Below are 19077 nucleotides of genomic sequence, written 5' to 3' on the forward strand. Positions count from 1 at the left end.
GACAGCTGCACACAGAAAAATTCACTGCCAAGAAAGCGATCCTTCGCCAGTCGCTACTAACAGCAGCAGGATGATGCGTGGGTTTCCTGGCCGTCTCCCTGCAAACCGCATCCTGCAAGTCCTTTGCACGCACCGAGATGGGTCGCCAGAGCCGCAGGAGTTCGCAGGCTATCATCTGCGCCTGCGCGTGCCCCCTCCCGCCCCCGCCTTTGGTAGTACGGGAGGCCCGGATGGAGGACGCTGAGCAGGACAGTTGTCATGGCAGCCCGCTCTGGGCCGCCGCGGGAGCAGGTGCTGGGCTCTCCATTGCCTCATCTTCAGAGCTTAGAAAGAGGAGAGGAGAACTCCCTTGGCCATCTCTGCGACCCCAGCCGCTGCATCATCCACAGGCAGGAGGGGACATAGCGGGAGAGATGGGAAGGATGATTTGGAGATATTTATGGGAAATATTTATGTGAGATATTTATGGGAAAGCCGCTAATGGGATAAATGTCTTGTATAGCAGGGAGGAGAGATGAGTAGAAGAGCGAGGGAAGAAGTCTCCTGTTGGTGCCTTATCTTCCGGGTCCGGGGTCCGCTGAGCCTGGTTCTGAGGCGAGGGGTGGGGGGAAGCCTGGCATTGCCTTGGTTCACTATGTGTGAGCGAAACCCCTCTATATCTTCGTCATGATTTTTCCCCTCTCAAAGTTCTCGAACATGGAAAGTAATTTTATCCCTGGAAAAATATTATTCCTGAAATATTAGCTTCATTGAAGAGGTGATGGTATTCATTTAATTGGTGGAATCTTGTGACCCATGATACAAATTAAAAGTATCACCTAATATTTGTAAAATATCATTTATCATCATGTTTTATGACAGATTATGACTCTAACAATTTTACTCCTGAAACAGTCTTAGGAAGATGCAGCAGGAAGAATGGGTCAGATGGTTTCATGAAGTGATGAATTAGCTTTTGCTTAAGTCCTTGTTTTATATTAAAAGACTTTCTCTGACATTCAGTTCTTTTAGGTTTTTAAACAAGTATATGGTTAAAAGGCTATGAGGTTAAGACTGGAACCAAGGAATCAGATTAAACTACTTTGTAATATTCTGATCCTGAAAGAAAGTTATCAAAATTACTTATACATGTTGACTTAGCTAAGACTTACACTAAAAGATCTGCACTCATCTTCCCACCGGGGATTTAGCAGACAGGCAGGAGGAAGGAATTAATTTGTGTCTCTCCCTATAGTTCTTTATTAAGAGATTGTATTTGGTCTAAGCCACTTACACTGATGTTTACTTACGATAAACTTTAAAGTTTAACATATGAAATTCAATAAAATAGGGAATATTAGGTGATTTGGTCTTGTCAAGTGCATTTTTGTGCCAGCATGTTGACTGTATACCATATGGACAGACCCCCTGGGGATGAAGATTTTTTTAAAAGCTGTAGGAGGCTGAATATCCTGTGACGCATTTGAAAAAGCTTAAGGGAATTGGGTTAACAAGGAATTATATATGTTCTTTGTTTACTTGGGAACCTGTCATGAGTTTTTGGAAGTTACAGGAAAATAATTGCCCTTCAGATTTGATGTGACTTCATTTACTATTCAGAGTTACTTCAACTAAGGCTTTTTTTCTCCTTTTAAACCATGGCATAGTAGTATGTTTTCATAACAATGTGTTCAATTTGTAATCATTTTATTTTAAGTAACTTATTAATTTTATTAATTAAATGAATTGTCACATGGATGAAATTCTTTATAAGTAATAAAAGATATCTGCTAAAGTCTTCAGACCACCATAAATTTACAAGTTCAGATTTGTAATTATTATGATATTAAGGGAAAACACTGAAAAATTCCACAGAAATTTCATTCTAACAGTTAGTTATGTAACATAAACATCTCAAAATAATAGATTTAAAGAGTTCTGGTCTGAAAAGAAAGCTGACTATCCCAAGGAATTTGTGACTATGGAAAATATTATTCATACATGTTCTTTTAGCTTATTCTGTATCAGTCATGGTGCCCCTCAATTTTAGTTGGTGGTTAGGTAGCCATTAATAATTTATGTGATTTAGCCTGTCTTGCCACTAGGCAGTGGTAAATAAACTCTGAAATATTGATTCTGTTTTTCCAGGTCATCTGAAAATATTAATGCCCTCAACATCCAATTACAAATTATTGAAGTCTTACTTTGAGTCCTTTAAGAAAGTCTATTTTGTATTCTTAGGTTAAAGGAAATATCTGAAAGGAATTAAGTCCAGCTAATACTTTAGAAGTAATAATGATTATCTAAGGGAATAATTGAGTTTAGTAATTAACATTTAGTGTTCTAACGTTAACTTTGTTTTGAGTAGGAAAGGGAACCAATATCAAGAAATATTCAGAGGAAAGATGACATTTAAATGAAACAGACTTCAGAACATCCTTTATTTTTTTAAGTCTTGAATTTCATTATTCAGACACTGATCATTTATTTTAGATTTAGCTTTATTATGCTGCTATGCATTTGCTTTTAAACTTTTTTGCTCTTCATGAGTTGACAGTTACTTATTAATTTGCAACTTAAAGAATGAGAGAATCTGGGAGTTAAAAAAACTTTAAGGATCATCTAGCTCCATCATTTGCCTAAAACCTTAATCTCCTTTAAAATATTCCTGTCACAATCATCTTCTAGGCTATGTAAAAATAGTTCCATTGACAGGGAACTCAATTTTTACAGGCCCCTCATTCCACTTCAGCACAAATTTGAAATGGGAAATTATGGCTTACATTGTGCCAAAATTTGTCCTTGAGTTTCCAACTATTGATACTAGTTTAGCTCCCTGAAATTATGCAAATCCAATCCTCCTTCATATGGCAACCATTTAAATATTGTAAAGCTGCCGTCATGTCTCTCATGAATTTTCTCTTCTTTAAGCAAACATTCTTAGTGTTTTCAGGTATTCCTCAGAATCTGGTTTTAAAGCATTTTATTTTAATAGCCCACCTCCTTCTTTCTCCTTTTTTGTTCTTCTTTTTCCTAGTTTGCTAGGCTCTGAATATTCCAGTTTGCCTTTTGGCTTTTAAACTGTAGTGCAGGAAACTAGACACAATACTTCATATATATCTATATCTCATGCACAGTCTCAGCCTTATAGCTCATTTACATTTTTAATTTTAACTCATTTTGAACCTATTCACTAAAATCTCTTAAAATGTTTTTCATGCATAGTATTGAAAAGCCCTGTCTCTTCCCTTATCTAGTGATTGTGCAACTAGTGGAAAGATGTTTTTCTTCATGTTTTCACTGCCATGTAAGGGTGAACATGGGAGGAAAAAAAATGTAAATTTCACTTTAGTTAAATTGCACCAGGTTAGATAGTCTGGCCAAATGTTTACGGAGAATAAAGTGATGCTAATAGCTAAAACAAAACTTGTGGATAATTTATTAATTCAGCCATAATATATCTAATTTTATATTTTTTAAAATGTGCCATAGTCTCATATGCTCTTGACATCTGTACTTTCTACTTCTAAAAAGAATTTTAGGCACCTTATTCTTGGTGTATGATACTGATCAAAAGTGGTGGGTTATCTTTCCTGATGTCTCAAATGACCAATTCCTCAGACACTGAGCTTTCAACTGGAGAAAGAGTTTATTGCTAAGCACAAAGTAGAAGACCACATGGACGGTTGGCCTAAAAATCTGTTTCCCCAAACTGCAGTAACTCTGATAGTTTTATAGTATCAAAAGATGGGCGGGTTTTAGAATAGTGACTACAGTGGCTCAAGATGACAAGATTAGTATTGATCTAGCTATTGGGAATGCACAGATTGATTACATGTTTGGTTACAGAACATATTTAAGAAAATGGCAGCCTTAATACGATGATGGGTGGGCTTTTCAATATTATGTTGAGGAATAGGTCACTTATAGGTTAAAGTTTAAGCTACTGCACATGTCAGGCAGACCAATTTTGATCAGATTCAGCTCTGTCTAGTAAGATGGTTTTGGAATTGAGGTGGGTTAGTTCTGGGCTGACTCAAGCCTCTTCATTGATAAACATCATGGACTGTATTTAGTGATTGTAAGACTCTAAAGTTGAAAAACAGGATAAGGGGTACAAGGGGGGCCAGTTACAAGTTTTTTATAATCACAAGATAAAGGCTATATAGTTATACAATCATTATGGGAGATCAAGGCAGCTGGATTAAAGTTCAGAAATTTCAGGTCTTTCCCTCTGGATATTCTAATATACTAGAAAGTAAAAAGGAAAATATCTGTATAGTGATTCAGTAATCATCATCATTTGTTGAATTCTAACTTCTTTGCTACAGCTCCTCCCTCTCGTTTGATCATTCTCTCAGTCTTGAGGGATATCTGGTCCATGACCATTCTGACTTCTTCATGTTGAAAAGGGATGTCAACATTATGAGGTAGAGGAATGAAACTGGTTGTTGTTCTTGGAAAGACCGGTACCTCTAGGCTTCAGGGCTTACCTGACATAGAAACTATCCAGAGGCTTTAAGTCTCCAAATAATAAATTTAATAAGTAAAATTTTTATAGAGTCTTATATTGAGCCCAGGGTATTCTTTAGGGTTTTCAGGAACACTGTTGTTGGGGCTTAGCGTACTATGGCAGTTTGAAATATCTGGCTGAAACTTGCATAAGAATAGCCTCCAGAATGACCTCTTGACTCTATTTGAAATCTCTTAGCTACTGAAACTTTGTTTAGTTTTATTTCTTTTCCCACTTTTGGTCAAGAAAGCATTGCCAGTCCCACAATGCCAGGGCAGGGCTCATCCCTGGGAGTCATGTCCCACATTGTTAGGGAGACTTACACCCCTGGAAATCATGCTCCATATAGGGGGGAAAGTAGAAAGTTTATTTGCAGTGTTTGGCTTTGAAAGAGAAGCCACATCTGAGCAACAAAAGGGTTCTCTGGGGGTGACTCAGGCATTAATTCTAAGTAGGCTTAGCTTTGCCATTACAGAAATAAGTTTTATAAAAAAGGGCAAGCCCCAAGATTGAGGGCTTGACTTATTAAATTGTGAGCCCCTATTGCTTAAGAGAATAGCAGGAATTCCCCAGGTGGGAAAATTTAATAGTTTCACATTTTCCCCTAGTCCATCAAGAGACTTTGCAAATATTTTTTCATTTTCTGCCCCAAATACTCTGAAATGCATCATAATCTGTACAGAATATCAATATCTTATTCCCTCTCCCAGGTTCTGTGTCACATAAAGCTTAATTAGATTGTTTAAATAAACTGACCCAGACAAGTTAAATTAGATAGTGTGCTAAAGAAAATATAAATTCTGGACAAAATAAACATCTCTTCCTTTGGTGTCACACAGAAGTTAAAGTCTTAAAATATAGACAATATCATTTTTTACCTTGTATTCTGATTTACCTTATTCCTAACCAGATCAGCTTCATTCACATCTTTAATTGAAGTATGATCTGTCTTAAGCTCCTTTAACAGTTGCTGTATGGAATAATGTTGCTCCTTTAGTACTTTCAGAGCTGGAGATCTCTAACTCTGGGTCTTAGATGTCACACTGATATCCAAAATTCCAGGGAGCTACCAGGTTATAGAGAAACAGAAAAGCATCTCGGAATTTAGAAATAACAATTAAAGCTCAGGAATAAATGCAACAGCTGTTAAGTGCTTACAATCTAGGCCCTAATTTTTAAGAAGCATTTTCTAAATGAAGCTATTTTCAGAAATGAAAACATTTGACACTTAACTTATTCTGGGGTCATCAGCCACAAATCATAGCAGAATTTTTGTCCTGTCTCACCTTTGCACATTTACCAGGGTTATGTTAACTAATAACGTAGAACGTATTTTATATGCTTGCCTTGCTTCTCTTTTAAAAGTCCCTTTTTGTTGAAGTTCTAACTTATAGCTGACCGTATGTACTTTTAGAGAAGGATTAGAGCAAATTATTGCAACTGGCAAGTAAATCTGATTGTTTCCATGATCTGGAGCATTCTTCTAAGAATAACTAAAACCACGATTAACAATATCATACTGTTGTCTATCATCATGTGGATCAGTATCAGAATATAATGTGAACTGTGAGAATACTAGCAAGTATTTAGGAATTTTATACAATCTCTAAATATATGAATAACATTTCACCCATATAAATTTAGCTAACAGAATGATAGAAAATCCTTTTAATTATTGTGACATCTCCCAAACATTTCCTATGTAAAAATATTAAACTATTTTAGCACCTCTCTTTTACCAAGGTGAAAGAACAAATCCTTTGCAACAGTTTTCCTTTAAAAGTGAGAACGTTTCTCTTCTGAGTAAAGGATAATAAGGTCAACATAAACATCAACAGGGCTATTATTCTGACATGATAGAATCTTTGTCTTCTGGACAGAGTACACAGATGGTTAAGAAAAACTTTTTATAACTTTTCATTAAGAACATACTAACAATCCACTTTATTTTAAAGAGATAAAACTAAACTCCAGTTTTGTGCAAATACACCATTTGACACAAAAACTTTTAAAAATATTATAAACAAGCCTATCAAATTTTTGATCAGCATTGATTATGACAGACCAAACTGACTTTCACAAACTTTTTATAACTTTCTATATCCATTCAGGTCTTGTCTTACATATTAAAACTGGCCATTTTACTTCAGGACAAACGATACTCAGATAAGCTTATCAAATTTTAATCAGCATTGATTACAATAAACAAAATTCACTTTTGTAAGACTTCTGTGACTTTCCATATCCATTCAGGTCTTGTTTTATGTATTAAAACTAGCCATTTTACTTTAGGACAAACCATATTCCCCAAGACAAGCTTATCAAATTTTATTCAGCATTGACTACAATAAACAAAATTCACTTTCACAAACTTTCTACAATTTTCTATATTCACCCAGGTGTTGTCCTACACATTTCTTTAACAAAGCACGTCTTATATATTTTACATACCCACATACTCTAAGTTACCAAAAAGATCATTGATATTGTCTTTAAACATCCTGAAAACATATTTTTAAAATAAAGTTTCTCAAAATAGTAACTTAATTTTATTAAACACAAACACATTGTTTGCCGTCTTAAAGATCTAATAGATAGAATTCTAGTCTATTTTATTGGTCAACTCCTTTAAATTTGGTGAGAACATACCTAAGTAGAATAAAATTGTATTTGGTTCAAAAGTCCTCATAAAAATGATACTGAACAAATGCGGGCGTCTTTGCCTGATGTGTACAAGAGCTAATTTATTACACTAAGATTTCAAAGGAAGAAAGAGTTTAGTGCTATGCATGAAACAGGAGATCAGATGGCCTATTGGCCCAAAATCTGTCTCCCCAAGTCTAAGGAATTCAGGATTTTTATGGATTCAAACAAGGGGAGATGGAGTTGTTACCTTTACAATATTAAGTACACACAGAGCTGAGACTAGGCAATAATAACCATTACAATAGTAAGTATAAGCAGGGCTAAGAGTTTCAGTAATTTCGGGTATTAGTTTTTGGCTATTCTGCAATATAGAAAAACCATCTGTATAATGATTCAGTAATCATAATCATTTGCCAGTTCTTAACTTCTCAGTTACAATTCCTCCCTTTTGTTTTTGTTCATTCCCCAATCTTGAGGGATATCTGGGCAATGACCACTCTTACTTCTTCCTGCTGAAAAGGAGTGCTGACCTAGAAATTGGGGGGAATGTCACTTCTTAGATTGTAGTTGTACATATTCCTTAATTTCAGGTTTTGGTTGGAGTATTAACTTTTTCAGTACTTCTGTTATGACCAGTCCAGGATGAAAGACAAAGACAAGTTTAAAAGATAAGTAGGCTTGTAATCATTAGTAGTAATTTTATTAGTCCTGTTTGTAGTGTTGGACAAAACCAAGATCCTATTCCTGTGGGAAGCCAGCTAAATAAATCAAATATGCCAAAGAAGGAAGAGCTAGTGTCAGTTGCATTCATTTGACCTTTCATATGTTCTAGCACTTTAGTTACGTTATCATATTCATCAGGTATATAGGTACACCATTCAGTTTTTATATAGCACATATCCCTGCTTGTGAAGTTGTCAAGACATCTAGAGTCATTGAGTTTCTTAGTACTGCTTTACGCATTAGAATCATTTCAGTATTTAAAAGAGATATACTGTTGAGGCTATCATTTAAAACTTGTTGTATAAAATTGTTTCATGCTTCTATCCTAAATATGACATCCTCTATGCCTAATGAAGGCAGAAATGTAGAGGCTAGGTGGTCATACCAATGAAATAGTGATCGGGCCCATCAAGCTTTTAATCAAGGTAGATTTACCCCTCATGGTAAAGTTTTATAAATACTTCCTTGAGCCTTGAGGATAATTACCTTGAGGGTAATCCTAAAGTACATTTACCTATCCAGCCTGGGGGCAATCAGGGCCATAAGCTGATACCACATAGCCATTGAGTTCTGTTCAGAGCTACCTAGCAAACATCGGGTCCATTAAACCAATCTGTCCCAAACCAGTCTCTTTTTTCTAATGTTACTCTGGAGGCAATCATCCCATTTTTCTTGTGTTAAAGGGATTATGTTGCTAGGAGTGATTTTGTTGTTCCCAACAGGGAGAGGCTGTCTGGCTTAATTTACCATATTCAGGTGTTAGCCAAACCATACTGTCCCAAAGCTGTGAATGTCCCTCTTTTTCTCTAATAGTTAAGTATTCAGCCTTGTTGTCTAAATGGTTTGCATATTGAATGGGTCTTGCTATTTTTCTACTATAGGAGAAAGAAATTTGATGTCTTAGGGTTTCCAAATTAATTGGCCATTTCTTTGGATCTGCATTAGTTATGTCTATGATATCCAGGGTCCCTTTCTGTTTTTACATCTCTTTGATTAATTTTCTTAGTTCTTTCAAGTCACTTCCCTGGAGGGGTGATATCTACCAGAGTAACTTGGAAACACTAGATGTAGGTAATTGGCCATGTACCCAACAATCTGATTGATTCATAGAAGTTGCATAAGTGTGCCCATTGTAAAAAGACAATTAGTATTGGACAATATGTCAGTTCCTTGGACTATACCATAGCAGGGATAAAAAACTAGTATATGTCCATAAATACGTGTTGGAAAGAGTCTGAATTTTATAAGTAATCTATGTATTGGCTAAAATTGAAGGTATTCCACTTTTAGGCAACACACATGTCTATTAAAGTTTTGAGTGTACTTAACAGTAAAGCAAAAATAAATGCTGTACTATTTATCATTTCTTATCTATTCTCCTGAAGATGTATTTTAAATCTTCCAGAGGTTCACATTGTTATCTGTCTGCTTGAAGTTGGTCAGCTTCCTCTCCTTCTTCAAGGTCTCTGGCTGTTCATTTTTTGGTATTTGTTCTGTGGAGGAGTCTAGGACAGAAGGACTGGTTAGGGAGTGCTATTTTTATACTGTGGTATACCCATGATTTCACTCCCATTAATTTGACAGAAGAGTGAGTGGTTGATAAGACCTCAAGGGACCTTCCCACTTGAGTTCCAACTGGTCTGTTGGGATACTGACTTTTCCATTTCTTTAAAAAAACTCAGTTCCCAGCCTTAAAGTGATGTAAGGGAATATCTGTAGCAAAGGAGAGCTTACTTGATGTGTAGTGGTGAATTGCCTCTAATACATTTTTTAGTTTCTAATTCTTGGACTTGTTCCATCCAGGTATACATACCCCTAGTTTCAGGAATGGTCTCCTATACCAATTCGAATGGACTCAAAAGGAGCCTGTTTCTGGGTGCTACTCTTACCTGCATCAAAGCTACCAGGAGTACCTTGTCCCATGAGAAATTTGTCTCTTGGCAGAGTTTAGCTACTGTTTTCTTCAGAGTGTGATTCATCATCTCCATTTTCCAGGTAGATTGTGGTTTCCAAAATGCATGTAATTTCCAATGTTCAGTGGTCCTGAAAGTTCCTGGAAACTTTTGATGTAAAAGCCCCCCCATTATCATTTTGTATTGAAAATGGGAGTCTAAACTGTGGAATTATTTCCTTCAGGAGCACCTTAGTTACTTCTGAGGTTCACTCTGTCCTGCTTGGAAAGGCTTCTACCCATCCTGTAAATGTATCTACAAAAACAAGAAGATATTTATAATTTCTGCATGCCTTTGGCATAACAGTAAAGTCTATTTGACAGTCCTTATCTGGTGTTGTGCCTCTGGTTTGTACTTCTTTTATAGGGGGCAGGGTCCTGGGTTTTGTGTTGTTTTTAGTGCAAGTTAAACAGTTTTGTTTAATTTTCTGAATGGTTCTTTGCATTTTTGGTCCTGTAATATAATTCTTCAGCTACTGATACATAGCATCTCTTCTGTAACGACTGCTCTGATATAAATGAGTAAGAACCGTTTCCATTAAGTGTTCAGGAATAAGAATTACTCCATATTTACTATAAAGCCATCCTTCCTCAGTTCCTTTGCATGGAATGTTTGCTTGAGAACTGGCATCTGTTTCTTTTATGTCAAAGCCCCACTGTCTTGCTCTCAATAGATCTTGAGTGGTATACTGAGGAGAAAAGTTTTTTAGTCATATCTGGTATCAGAGAAAGTACTAATAATGAGGATGGCGGTTTTAATTTGGTTGCTGTTTTTGCTTCTAGCTCTGCTATTTGATTACTTTTAATAGTCCATCTCTCCTCTTCGGTGGCTATAGCAAAATACTACAACTTCTTTAGGTAACATTACTGCTTCCAGTAAGTCTAAAATTATGTCAGCATATTTAATCTTCTTTTTACAAGACATTAAGAGGCCTCTTTCCTTCCAGATAGCCCCGTGAGCATGAACTACATTAAAAGCATACTTAGAGTCCGTATGTATGTTTATTCGCTGTCCTTTTCCCAGGTATAAACTCTGGTGAGTGCAGTGAGTTCTGCCCATTCGGCAGATGTACCTGGTGAGAAGATCCCACTCTCCAGTACTGTTTGTAGAGTTACTTCTCCATAACTGGCTTTTGTGAAGTCCTCATTCCATGAAGCTGCTTCCAAGAGTGTACCTCTCAATGTCTGGATGTTCTAAAGGCTGTTCAACTAAATCTGGATGGCTGGAATAAACATCATCAATTATTTGTATACAGTTATCCAAAGTTCCCCTTTTTCACTTGGAAGTAGGGTAACCAGGTTTAAACTAGAAGAAGCTTTTAAGGTGATTGGATTATCTAGCAGAATAGCTTGATATTTAGCTAATCGTCCGTTGATGAGTCAATATCCACCTTTTTCTTCTAATAATGGCAGTACCCAGTGTGGTGTATGCAGTACACAGTGTGGTGGGTTGTCCTAAAGTGAATTTTTCTGCTTGAAAATGTCACAGGTGGCCTCTACAGCTCTTAAGCACACTGGCCATCCTTGGGTAGTATTGTCCAACTGTTTAGAGAAATAGACTCCAGGACATCTGGCATTTCCTAATTTTTGAGTAAACACTCCTAATCCAATTGCTTGTCTTTTGTGTACAAAAAGGTCAAAATCTTTCCTTGAGTCTGGGAGCCCTAGGACTGGGGCTGTTAAAAGTTCCCTTTATTTTCTGGAAGGCATTTTTATATTCTGTTGTCCAGTTTAGAGGTTCCTGCTCAGATCCTGTCAGGGCTTTATATAAGGGTTTTGCTATGAGTCCAAAATTAGGTATCCAAATTCTACAAAATCCTGCCATTCCTAAGAATACTCAAAGCTGCCTTTTTGTAAGTGGCTGTGCAACTAGGGCTAAAGCCTTCTTCTGATCTGGTAGTAGATTTCTCTGTCATTTGGATAATTCAAAACCTGAATATTTTAGTGATGTTTGTGAAATTTGAGCTTTTTTGATTGAGACTTTGTAAACTCAGTCTGCTAAGAAATTCAGAGTTTGGATAGTGTTCTTATCTGATTCTTTACTGGTACAACCTGCAATTTAGATATTGTCTACATACTGTAATAATACTCCTTGCAAGTGTAATTCCCTTAAATCTCTAGCTAAAGCTTCTCAAATGCTATGGGAGAATTTAAAAATCCTTGTGGAAGAACAATCCAAAAATACTGTTGTTTTATGTTAGTAATGGGGTCTTCTCATTCAAAAGCAAAAAGTTCTTGAGATTCTGGATCAAGGGGTATGCAGTAAAAGACATCTTTCATATCTAAGACTGTGAACCAACAGAGATCTACAGATGAGGTAGTGAGTAAAGTATATGGATTTGGAACTACAGGGTGGATATCTACTACAATTTGATTAATAGCCCAGAGATCTTGCACAAACCAGTTTTCATTTACGATGCCTGACTTTTGTACTGGTAGAATTGGAGTATTATATGGAGATTGACAGGGTTGTATTGATTTATATTACAAAATTTTCTCTATTCATAGAGCAATTCCTCGCATGGATTCTAGTATAAGTGGATATTGTTTAATATGATGGATAGTACCTGGCATTTTTTTAAATTCAGTTTTATTGAGATATATTCACATATCATACAGTCATCCATGGTATACAATCAGTTGTTCATGGTACCATCATATAGTTATTCATTCATCACCCCAATCTATTTTTTGAACACTTTCCTTATACCAGAAAAAGGAAAAGTAAGAATAAAAAATAAAAGTAAAAAAGAGCACCCAAATCACCCCTCCCATCCCACCCTATTTTTCATTTAGTTTTTGTCCCCATTTTTCTACTCATCCATCCATACACTGGAGAAAGGGAATGTGATCCACAAGGCTTTCACAATCACACTGTCACCCTTGTAAGCTACATTGTTATCCAATCAGCTTCAAGAGTCAAGTTTACTGGACTGGAGTTGGATAGTTTCAGGTATTTACTTCAAGCTATTCTAATACATTAAAACTTAAAAAGGGTTATCTATATAGTACATAAGAGTGCCCACCAGAGTGACCTCTCTACTCCATTTGAAATCTTTCAGCCACTGAAACTTTATGTTGCTTCATTTCGCAACCCCCTTTTGGTCAAGAAGATGTTCTCAATCCCATGATGTTGGATCCCAGATTCATCCTCGGGTGTCATATCCATTGCCAGGGAGATTTACACCCCTGGGAGTCAGATCCCACGTAGGAGATAGGGCAGTGAGTTCACCTGCCAAGTTGGCTTAGCTAGAGAGAGAGGGCCACATCTGAGCGACAATGTACCTGGCTTTTGAAGTTTCACTAGAACCCTTCTTACTGTTTTTGCACGGCTGGGTTTTCCATCAGCCCATGCCTCCAGTTTTAAAACTTTCAAGATTTCTTCTGGGAAGGGGGTGATCTGCTTATCTCCCTCAGTGAACAATAGTGCGACTTAACCATGCACAAACTCATCCTGGAGGCACTTCTGTTGACAATCTGGAGAAAGAGTTTTCTAGGCATTTAACTTGGTTAATGGGTCTCTTATCAGCAAGGGAACTGGACATTCTGAAGTTTTGGTACCAGTTAGGCACTTTAGTGGCTGCAAAAATGTTTTATTTGCTCTTTTACCTAATACTCCCGTTAGAGTAACTGTTTGGTTGGAAATCACTTTTCAGGTTTTTATTTAATATTGGGTATGTGGCTCCTGTATCAACAAGAAAGGCAGTTAATTATTTTCCCACCTGTACTGTCAACTGAGGCTCCTGGTGTGAGATTGAGAGAGGTGGTGTTTCTTTTAGAAGAGACCCTTCTTATACGTCCCTTCATTCCAGATAGCTGTTGGTGTCATGGCATCCGAAGTTTGGGTTGTCCAGTTTCCTTTGGGGTTTTTCCCCAGGGGTGATTAGGGCAATCCCTCTTTCAGTGCCCTTCTTCCTGCAGGATGCACATTGGTTCCTAATTCCTTAGGAATTCCTCCCATCTCTTGAGGGGTGCCCAAAGGTCTTACCTTCATGCTGTTGTCTCGTCAGGTTGTCTTTGGTTCATTCAGGTCCTGAGAAGTGCCATTTGTCTCTTAAGGCAAATCCTCAAGTGCTGCTTGCTTTTGGAAGTACTGGTCTTCTTTGAAATTGGTCTCTGTTATGACCTTTAAAGCAATCTCAGCCAACCTAGATATAGGCAAGCCTAGTCCTCCATCAATTTTCTGTTGCTTTCTCCTTATATCAGGAAAACTCTGAGTAATAAAAGTCTTATTTAAATTTCTGGCATTCTCTGAACTTTCTGTATATGTATCAGTGTGCTGCTGGTAGGTAATATAAATTCTTTCAAGGAAAGCTGAGGGACTTTTCTTTGGTCCCTGTCTTCTTTTATCTTTTGTAAGTTTATAGATTTAGGGACCCTTTTTCACAGATCCACAATGATACCTTCTTTATAATGCTCTAATTTAGCTCGGTCTCCTGCATCATCTGCATTCAGGATCCCTTACTGATATAGCTAAATTTGCTCCAGCATATACTGGGGTGCCAGGATTTTCTCCTTGTTTCTTATCTGCTTCCTGCTTTGCCTTTTCTGTTACCGTTCTGCATTCTTCTCCTGTTATCAGGGCATTTAACAAGACCTGAATATCAGCCCAATTTGGGTTATAGGTTGCAAATATTGAGGCAATCAAGCTTTCCATTTTTCTCTGGGTCCTCTCTATAGAGTAGGGTATTATTTTTCCAGTTATATAAATCTGAAGTGGAGGATGGGGTATGTATATTTACAGATCCTCTTGGGCCTCCCTATTCGTCTACTACTGTAGGCACAGCTGGAGGAATAGAAGGTTTGCCAGTGGCTCTGCTGCTGCTTTTAGAGAGCAGTCCTGACCAAATTGAGTTCCCTGGCAGGTATGCGAGGGAGAGACCATTTCTATCTCAAGCTATTTTACCTCTGATAAAGAGGGATACAGAGAAGGAGGATGAGGAGAAAGAGGTAGGGGAATGTCCTACTTTCCTGATCTGTTGGTCCCTCAGTTATAGGGTGGAGGTGGAGCAGATGAGGGAGTTAAAGTTTCTATTAGATTCTCCAGATTTGAATCAGGGATGACATTTTTCTTTTCTCCACCAGTTTTTACAGGTAAAATTTTACATTTTCTCATCAACATTGATTGCTGGGAGAAACATATGAAGGATTGAACATACAACATCTCATCCCATTTTTGTTCTCTTTTTCAGAACAACTCTAACTGTAATATAGTGTTCTTTTCTATAGAGCCATTCTCAGGCCATTTCTCTTCTTATTCTAAATCATACTGAGGACAGACTGTTACAGAAGTAAACTATTTTTTGTTTTTTTTCATAGACTTGTAACTAAAATCTTTCCAGTTTTTCAAAGCACAGTCCAAAGGGCTGTGTTTAGGAATGCTATTAGAATTAGAATTTCCCATTTTAAAGAATTTCCATAATCAGTAACCAATTGGAACACTTGAACAATACAAATGCAGTAACACACCGATTAACAATTTAAACAGATACTTAACACTTACTATATATTTAAGTAACACACCAATTAGTAACTAGACCAAACACACCAATTAACAATTAAGCAGGCATTACATACTTACTGTATCTAAGTAACACACCAATTAACAGATAAACAGGTATCATACACTTAATTTCAATAAATACCAGTTAATTGTTGGATTATTTATTTTCCAGGAGTATACTCAACAGACAAACTCCAGCTGGGGCCTCGAACCCCATACAGAATGATACTCAGAAAACAGGAGGGCATAGAGGTTAGAGCAAAGGGGGATCATTCTGGAAACAGGACCCAGGCCTCAAAACCCAGTCCAGGGTACTCAAACCGTCATACCAATTTCATTTTAACCCTGATGACCCACTCACCTAGTTAGATTTTGGACTTGGAACTGGATATCTCTTTGAAGTTTTTTAAAGCACTGAGGGCCTGGAATGCCGGTAAGAGCAGGAGAAAAACCAGTTGCCAAGCCTCTACACTAAACAGTTTAGTGGCCACAGAAAGCTCGATTGCTGTGCTTACCTGTCCTGCCTCTGGAACTTTGGGCAGTTAGACTCTTGACTCCTTAGGGACCTAGTCCCACCTGAGTCACCAAGTTGATACCAAACAAATGCGGGGTTCTTTGCCCATTGTGCCCAAATGACTGATTCCTGAGACACCGGGCTTTTTTTCCCTAAGCGTGAAGCAGGAGATCAGATGGCCTATCGGCCTAAAAATCTGTCTCCCTGAACTGCAGTTACTCTGATGGGTTTATAACATCAAAAGATGGTCAGGTTTTAGGATAATGAGCACAATGGCTTGAGATGACAAGCTTTGGAGATGATCTAATTATTGAGCATGCACAGACTGATTACATGCTTAGTCACAGAACGTATGTAAGAAAATGGCAGTCTTAATATGATGTGTGTGATTTTTGGTATTATAATGAGGTATTGGTCACTTATAGGTTAAAGTTTAAGCTCCTGTGCATGTCAGGTGAGCCAGTTTTGGTTAGATCTACCTCCATCTAGCAAGGTAGTTTTAGAATTGGGGTGAATTAGTTCTGGCTGGACTCAGGTCTCTTCATTAATAAACATTAGGGACTGTATTTAGTGATCATGAGACTGTAAAGTTGAAAAATAGGGTAAATGGGGGCCAGTTACAAGGTTTTTACAATCACAAGTTATACAGTCATTTTCGGAGATCAAGGCAGCTGGATTACAGTTCAGAAATTTCAGTTATTTCCCTCTGGCTATTCTAATGTACTAGAAAGTAAAAAGAAATATGTATATAATGATTCAGTAATCACAATCATTTGTTAAATCCTCATTTCTCGGTTACAACTAGGAGCAAGAGAAAGCAGATATATAGACAGGATCCCAGGTATTTGGGGCCCTGAAGATCTGATTTCTGTAATTCCCTTGAAACTGGAGCTAAAAGTCTATGTACATTTAAAGAGCATTGCTCTTTTTGTTTGCTTTTTAAGTCAATAGTGGTAAGTATGCAGATTATTTCTGCATATTTTATGAAATTTTATGACATTTGAATCTACATGAATAATTTTTCCCCAGCTTTTTTTCTATTTGAAAAGATAAGACATCAAATTAGCTCCTTTACTCTTTCTAGACCCTTCTTCAGGAACACAGTTTATGGCAGGCCGCCCCAGACAATACCATGCACTTCTGTGTTTTCTCACATTGTTCTCTTTGCCTGGAATAACTGGTGAACTCTTGTACTCAATATTCAAAACCCATCTCAGCTTCCTTTGAAGTTCCAGTTTAGGCTGAATTTATTGCTTTTTATTCTTCTTTCCATAGTCCTTTATATATACTTTTATTACCTTTATCTGCATTATGGTGAATTATTTATGTTTGTCTTCTTTACCAGACTGTGAGCCTCTCAGGACATAGGTCTATTTTTAAAATCTTTATAGGAATACATATGATAGGTGCTCAACAAATATCTACCAAAATGTATTTTAGATGTGTGTGTATATTGAAGGTATGCTGACACACATATATAGACACATTATGAGTAAAGACTTATTCAAGTGTGAACAGAAAACTTAGCAGAGATAAGAACTATATCTCCATTTGTAGATAACTTTAGCTTAGTTTTTTAAAAAAATGACTGACCGTACATACCATCTTCACAAATAATTATTAAGTTTCATGTGACATCCCTATTTACTGTCACTGTCTTCCAGATAGTATTAGGTATCACAGGTGTTTTTTATAAGTGAAAGAGTATATTTAAATATGTATTTTTAAAAATATATAATTTTAAATATATTGACAGAAAGTTAACTTATGTGGAAATTAATATTCACTGTAATTGAGAATTAGTTGTTACTTAGTTAAAAAGGTCTCGGATCATAAATTATAATTATATTATGTGGCATTATGTAAATTACTAGGAGGACTGAGAAACTGAGGCTGGGAATTGATATAATTGTTTTTATTCAAACATGAGAAAATGTGAGACTAAAAAAATTGAGTCATGTGCCCTGACCTGGACAAGGAGTTCTGATAATTGGCAGGGGATATGGAATCCTTCTCTAGGCATCATACGCTCTTCTCATCGACCTTTTTAACTCTCCTTGTAAGTTAGAATTTCAGGAACTGTGGGGAGGTGAGAAGGTTGTTAGGAGTGGTTCACCTAAGGAAATGTCTTACTATCTGTCCATTAGGATAGATAGATATACGTTAATTTTGAACATTCATATTTTCTTGCTTTATCATGAATACAATAATGTATCACTTTAAATCTTATCTTCAATGTTAATCTCCATACCCTACTTTACCCCTAAAGTTTTTATAACATGAATCTGATATTTTTTAATCTCACAGCATTGGTCTTTAACAAAAGGAAAATGGACGAAAATAAAGGCACTGATTCAAAAGAAAGTGGAGAATATGAAGATGACTTTGAAAAGGACCTGGAGTGGTTAATTAATGGAAAAGAAAAAAACTAGTGTCAGCATAATAGAGGTATATATAAATTGCCAACAGCATTCACAATAATTACATTAGCAAAGTGCTTTGCAATTCCTGCAGAGTTTTCACATGTATCATTGTATCTAAACCTAAAAAGTTCTTTTAATATACCTAGGGTAAGTATACTTATGCAATGGAGAAGACAAATGGGGTGGATGATTTGAAAAAGACAGTGGAATCAAAAAGTGAAGACTTTTCTAAAATGGCTTTTAAGTGGGAGTTGTATGCGTCTTTAACAGAAAAGTAATCAGAGTGAGTAGAGTCAGAAATAGATATCCAGATGGGTGAGGTGGAATCAAGGTCTCAGGGCCAGGAAGGGTGTGAAATCCAAAGCACAGGGTAACAGAATTAGAGGGGTGATGATGATGATTCATTCTTTCATTTTCTTTATTCTTTCAACAAATATTAATGATCACTTACCATGTATTGGTCTAGGTACCAGTGTTAAAATGGTGATTAAAACAAAGTGATCTCATGGATCTTAACTTTCCAGTAGATGATGACAGTCATTTCTTCCTTTGGAGCTGGTGGGAAAAGTGGATGACAGAGCTAGAGACAGGAATGAGGGCCAGGGGATGATTTCAGTGCAAAAAATTGGTAACTTCATTGCAATGTGTTTTAAAAAGAAAATAAATAGAAGCCAAAGGAGAATTTAAAAACAGATACTATAGCAATGTATCAGATTTAGCAGTGTGCAGATTTGGAAGAAAAGACTGTCAGCAAGGATGATCTGTGAGCAAGTAATACTTAAGAGGAAGAGGAGTTCAGGGAATTTAAGGGAGCAGCAAGTACTA

At 36.8% G+C, this 19077-nt stretch overlaps 1 protein-coding gene across 1 annotated transcript in view; it reads left to right on the forward strand.

Annotated features, from left to right (window-relative positions):
* Positions 1–213: 213 nt before the first annotated feature.
* CCDC181 (coiled-coil domain containing 181) overlaps positions 214–19077 on the forward strand; it is a 61266-nt gene continuing 42402 nt past the window's right edge. The window contains 3 exon segments of the mRNA XM_037825400.1: positions 214–291; positions 18137–18243; positions 18245–18277. Of these exon segments, the coding sequence (XP_037681328.1) occupies positions 231–291; positions 18137–18243; positions 18245–18277 (201 nt within the window). The 5' untranslated portion in view covers positions 214–230.

The sequence above is a fragment of the Choloepus didactylus genome, chromosome 2, assembly GCF_015220235.1.
Source record: "Choloepus didactylus isolate mChoDid1 chromosome 2, mChoDid1.pri, whole genome shotgun sequence".
Classification (NCBI taxonomy): domain Eukaryota; kingdom Metazoa; phylum Chordata; class Mammalia; order Pilosa; family Megalonychidae; genus Choloepus; species Choloepus didactylus.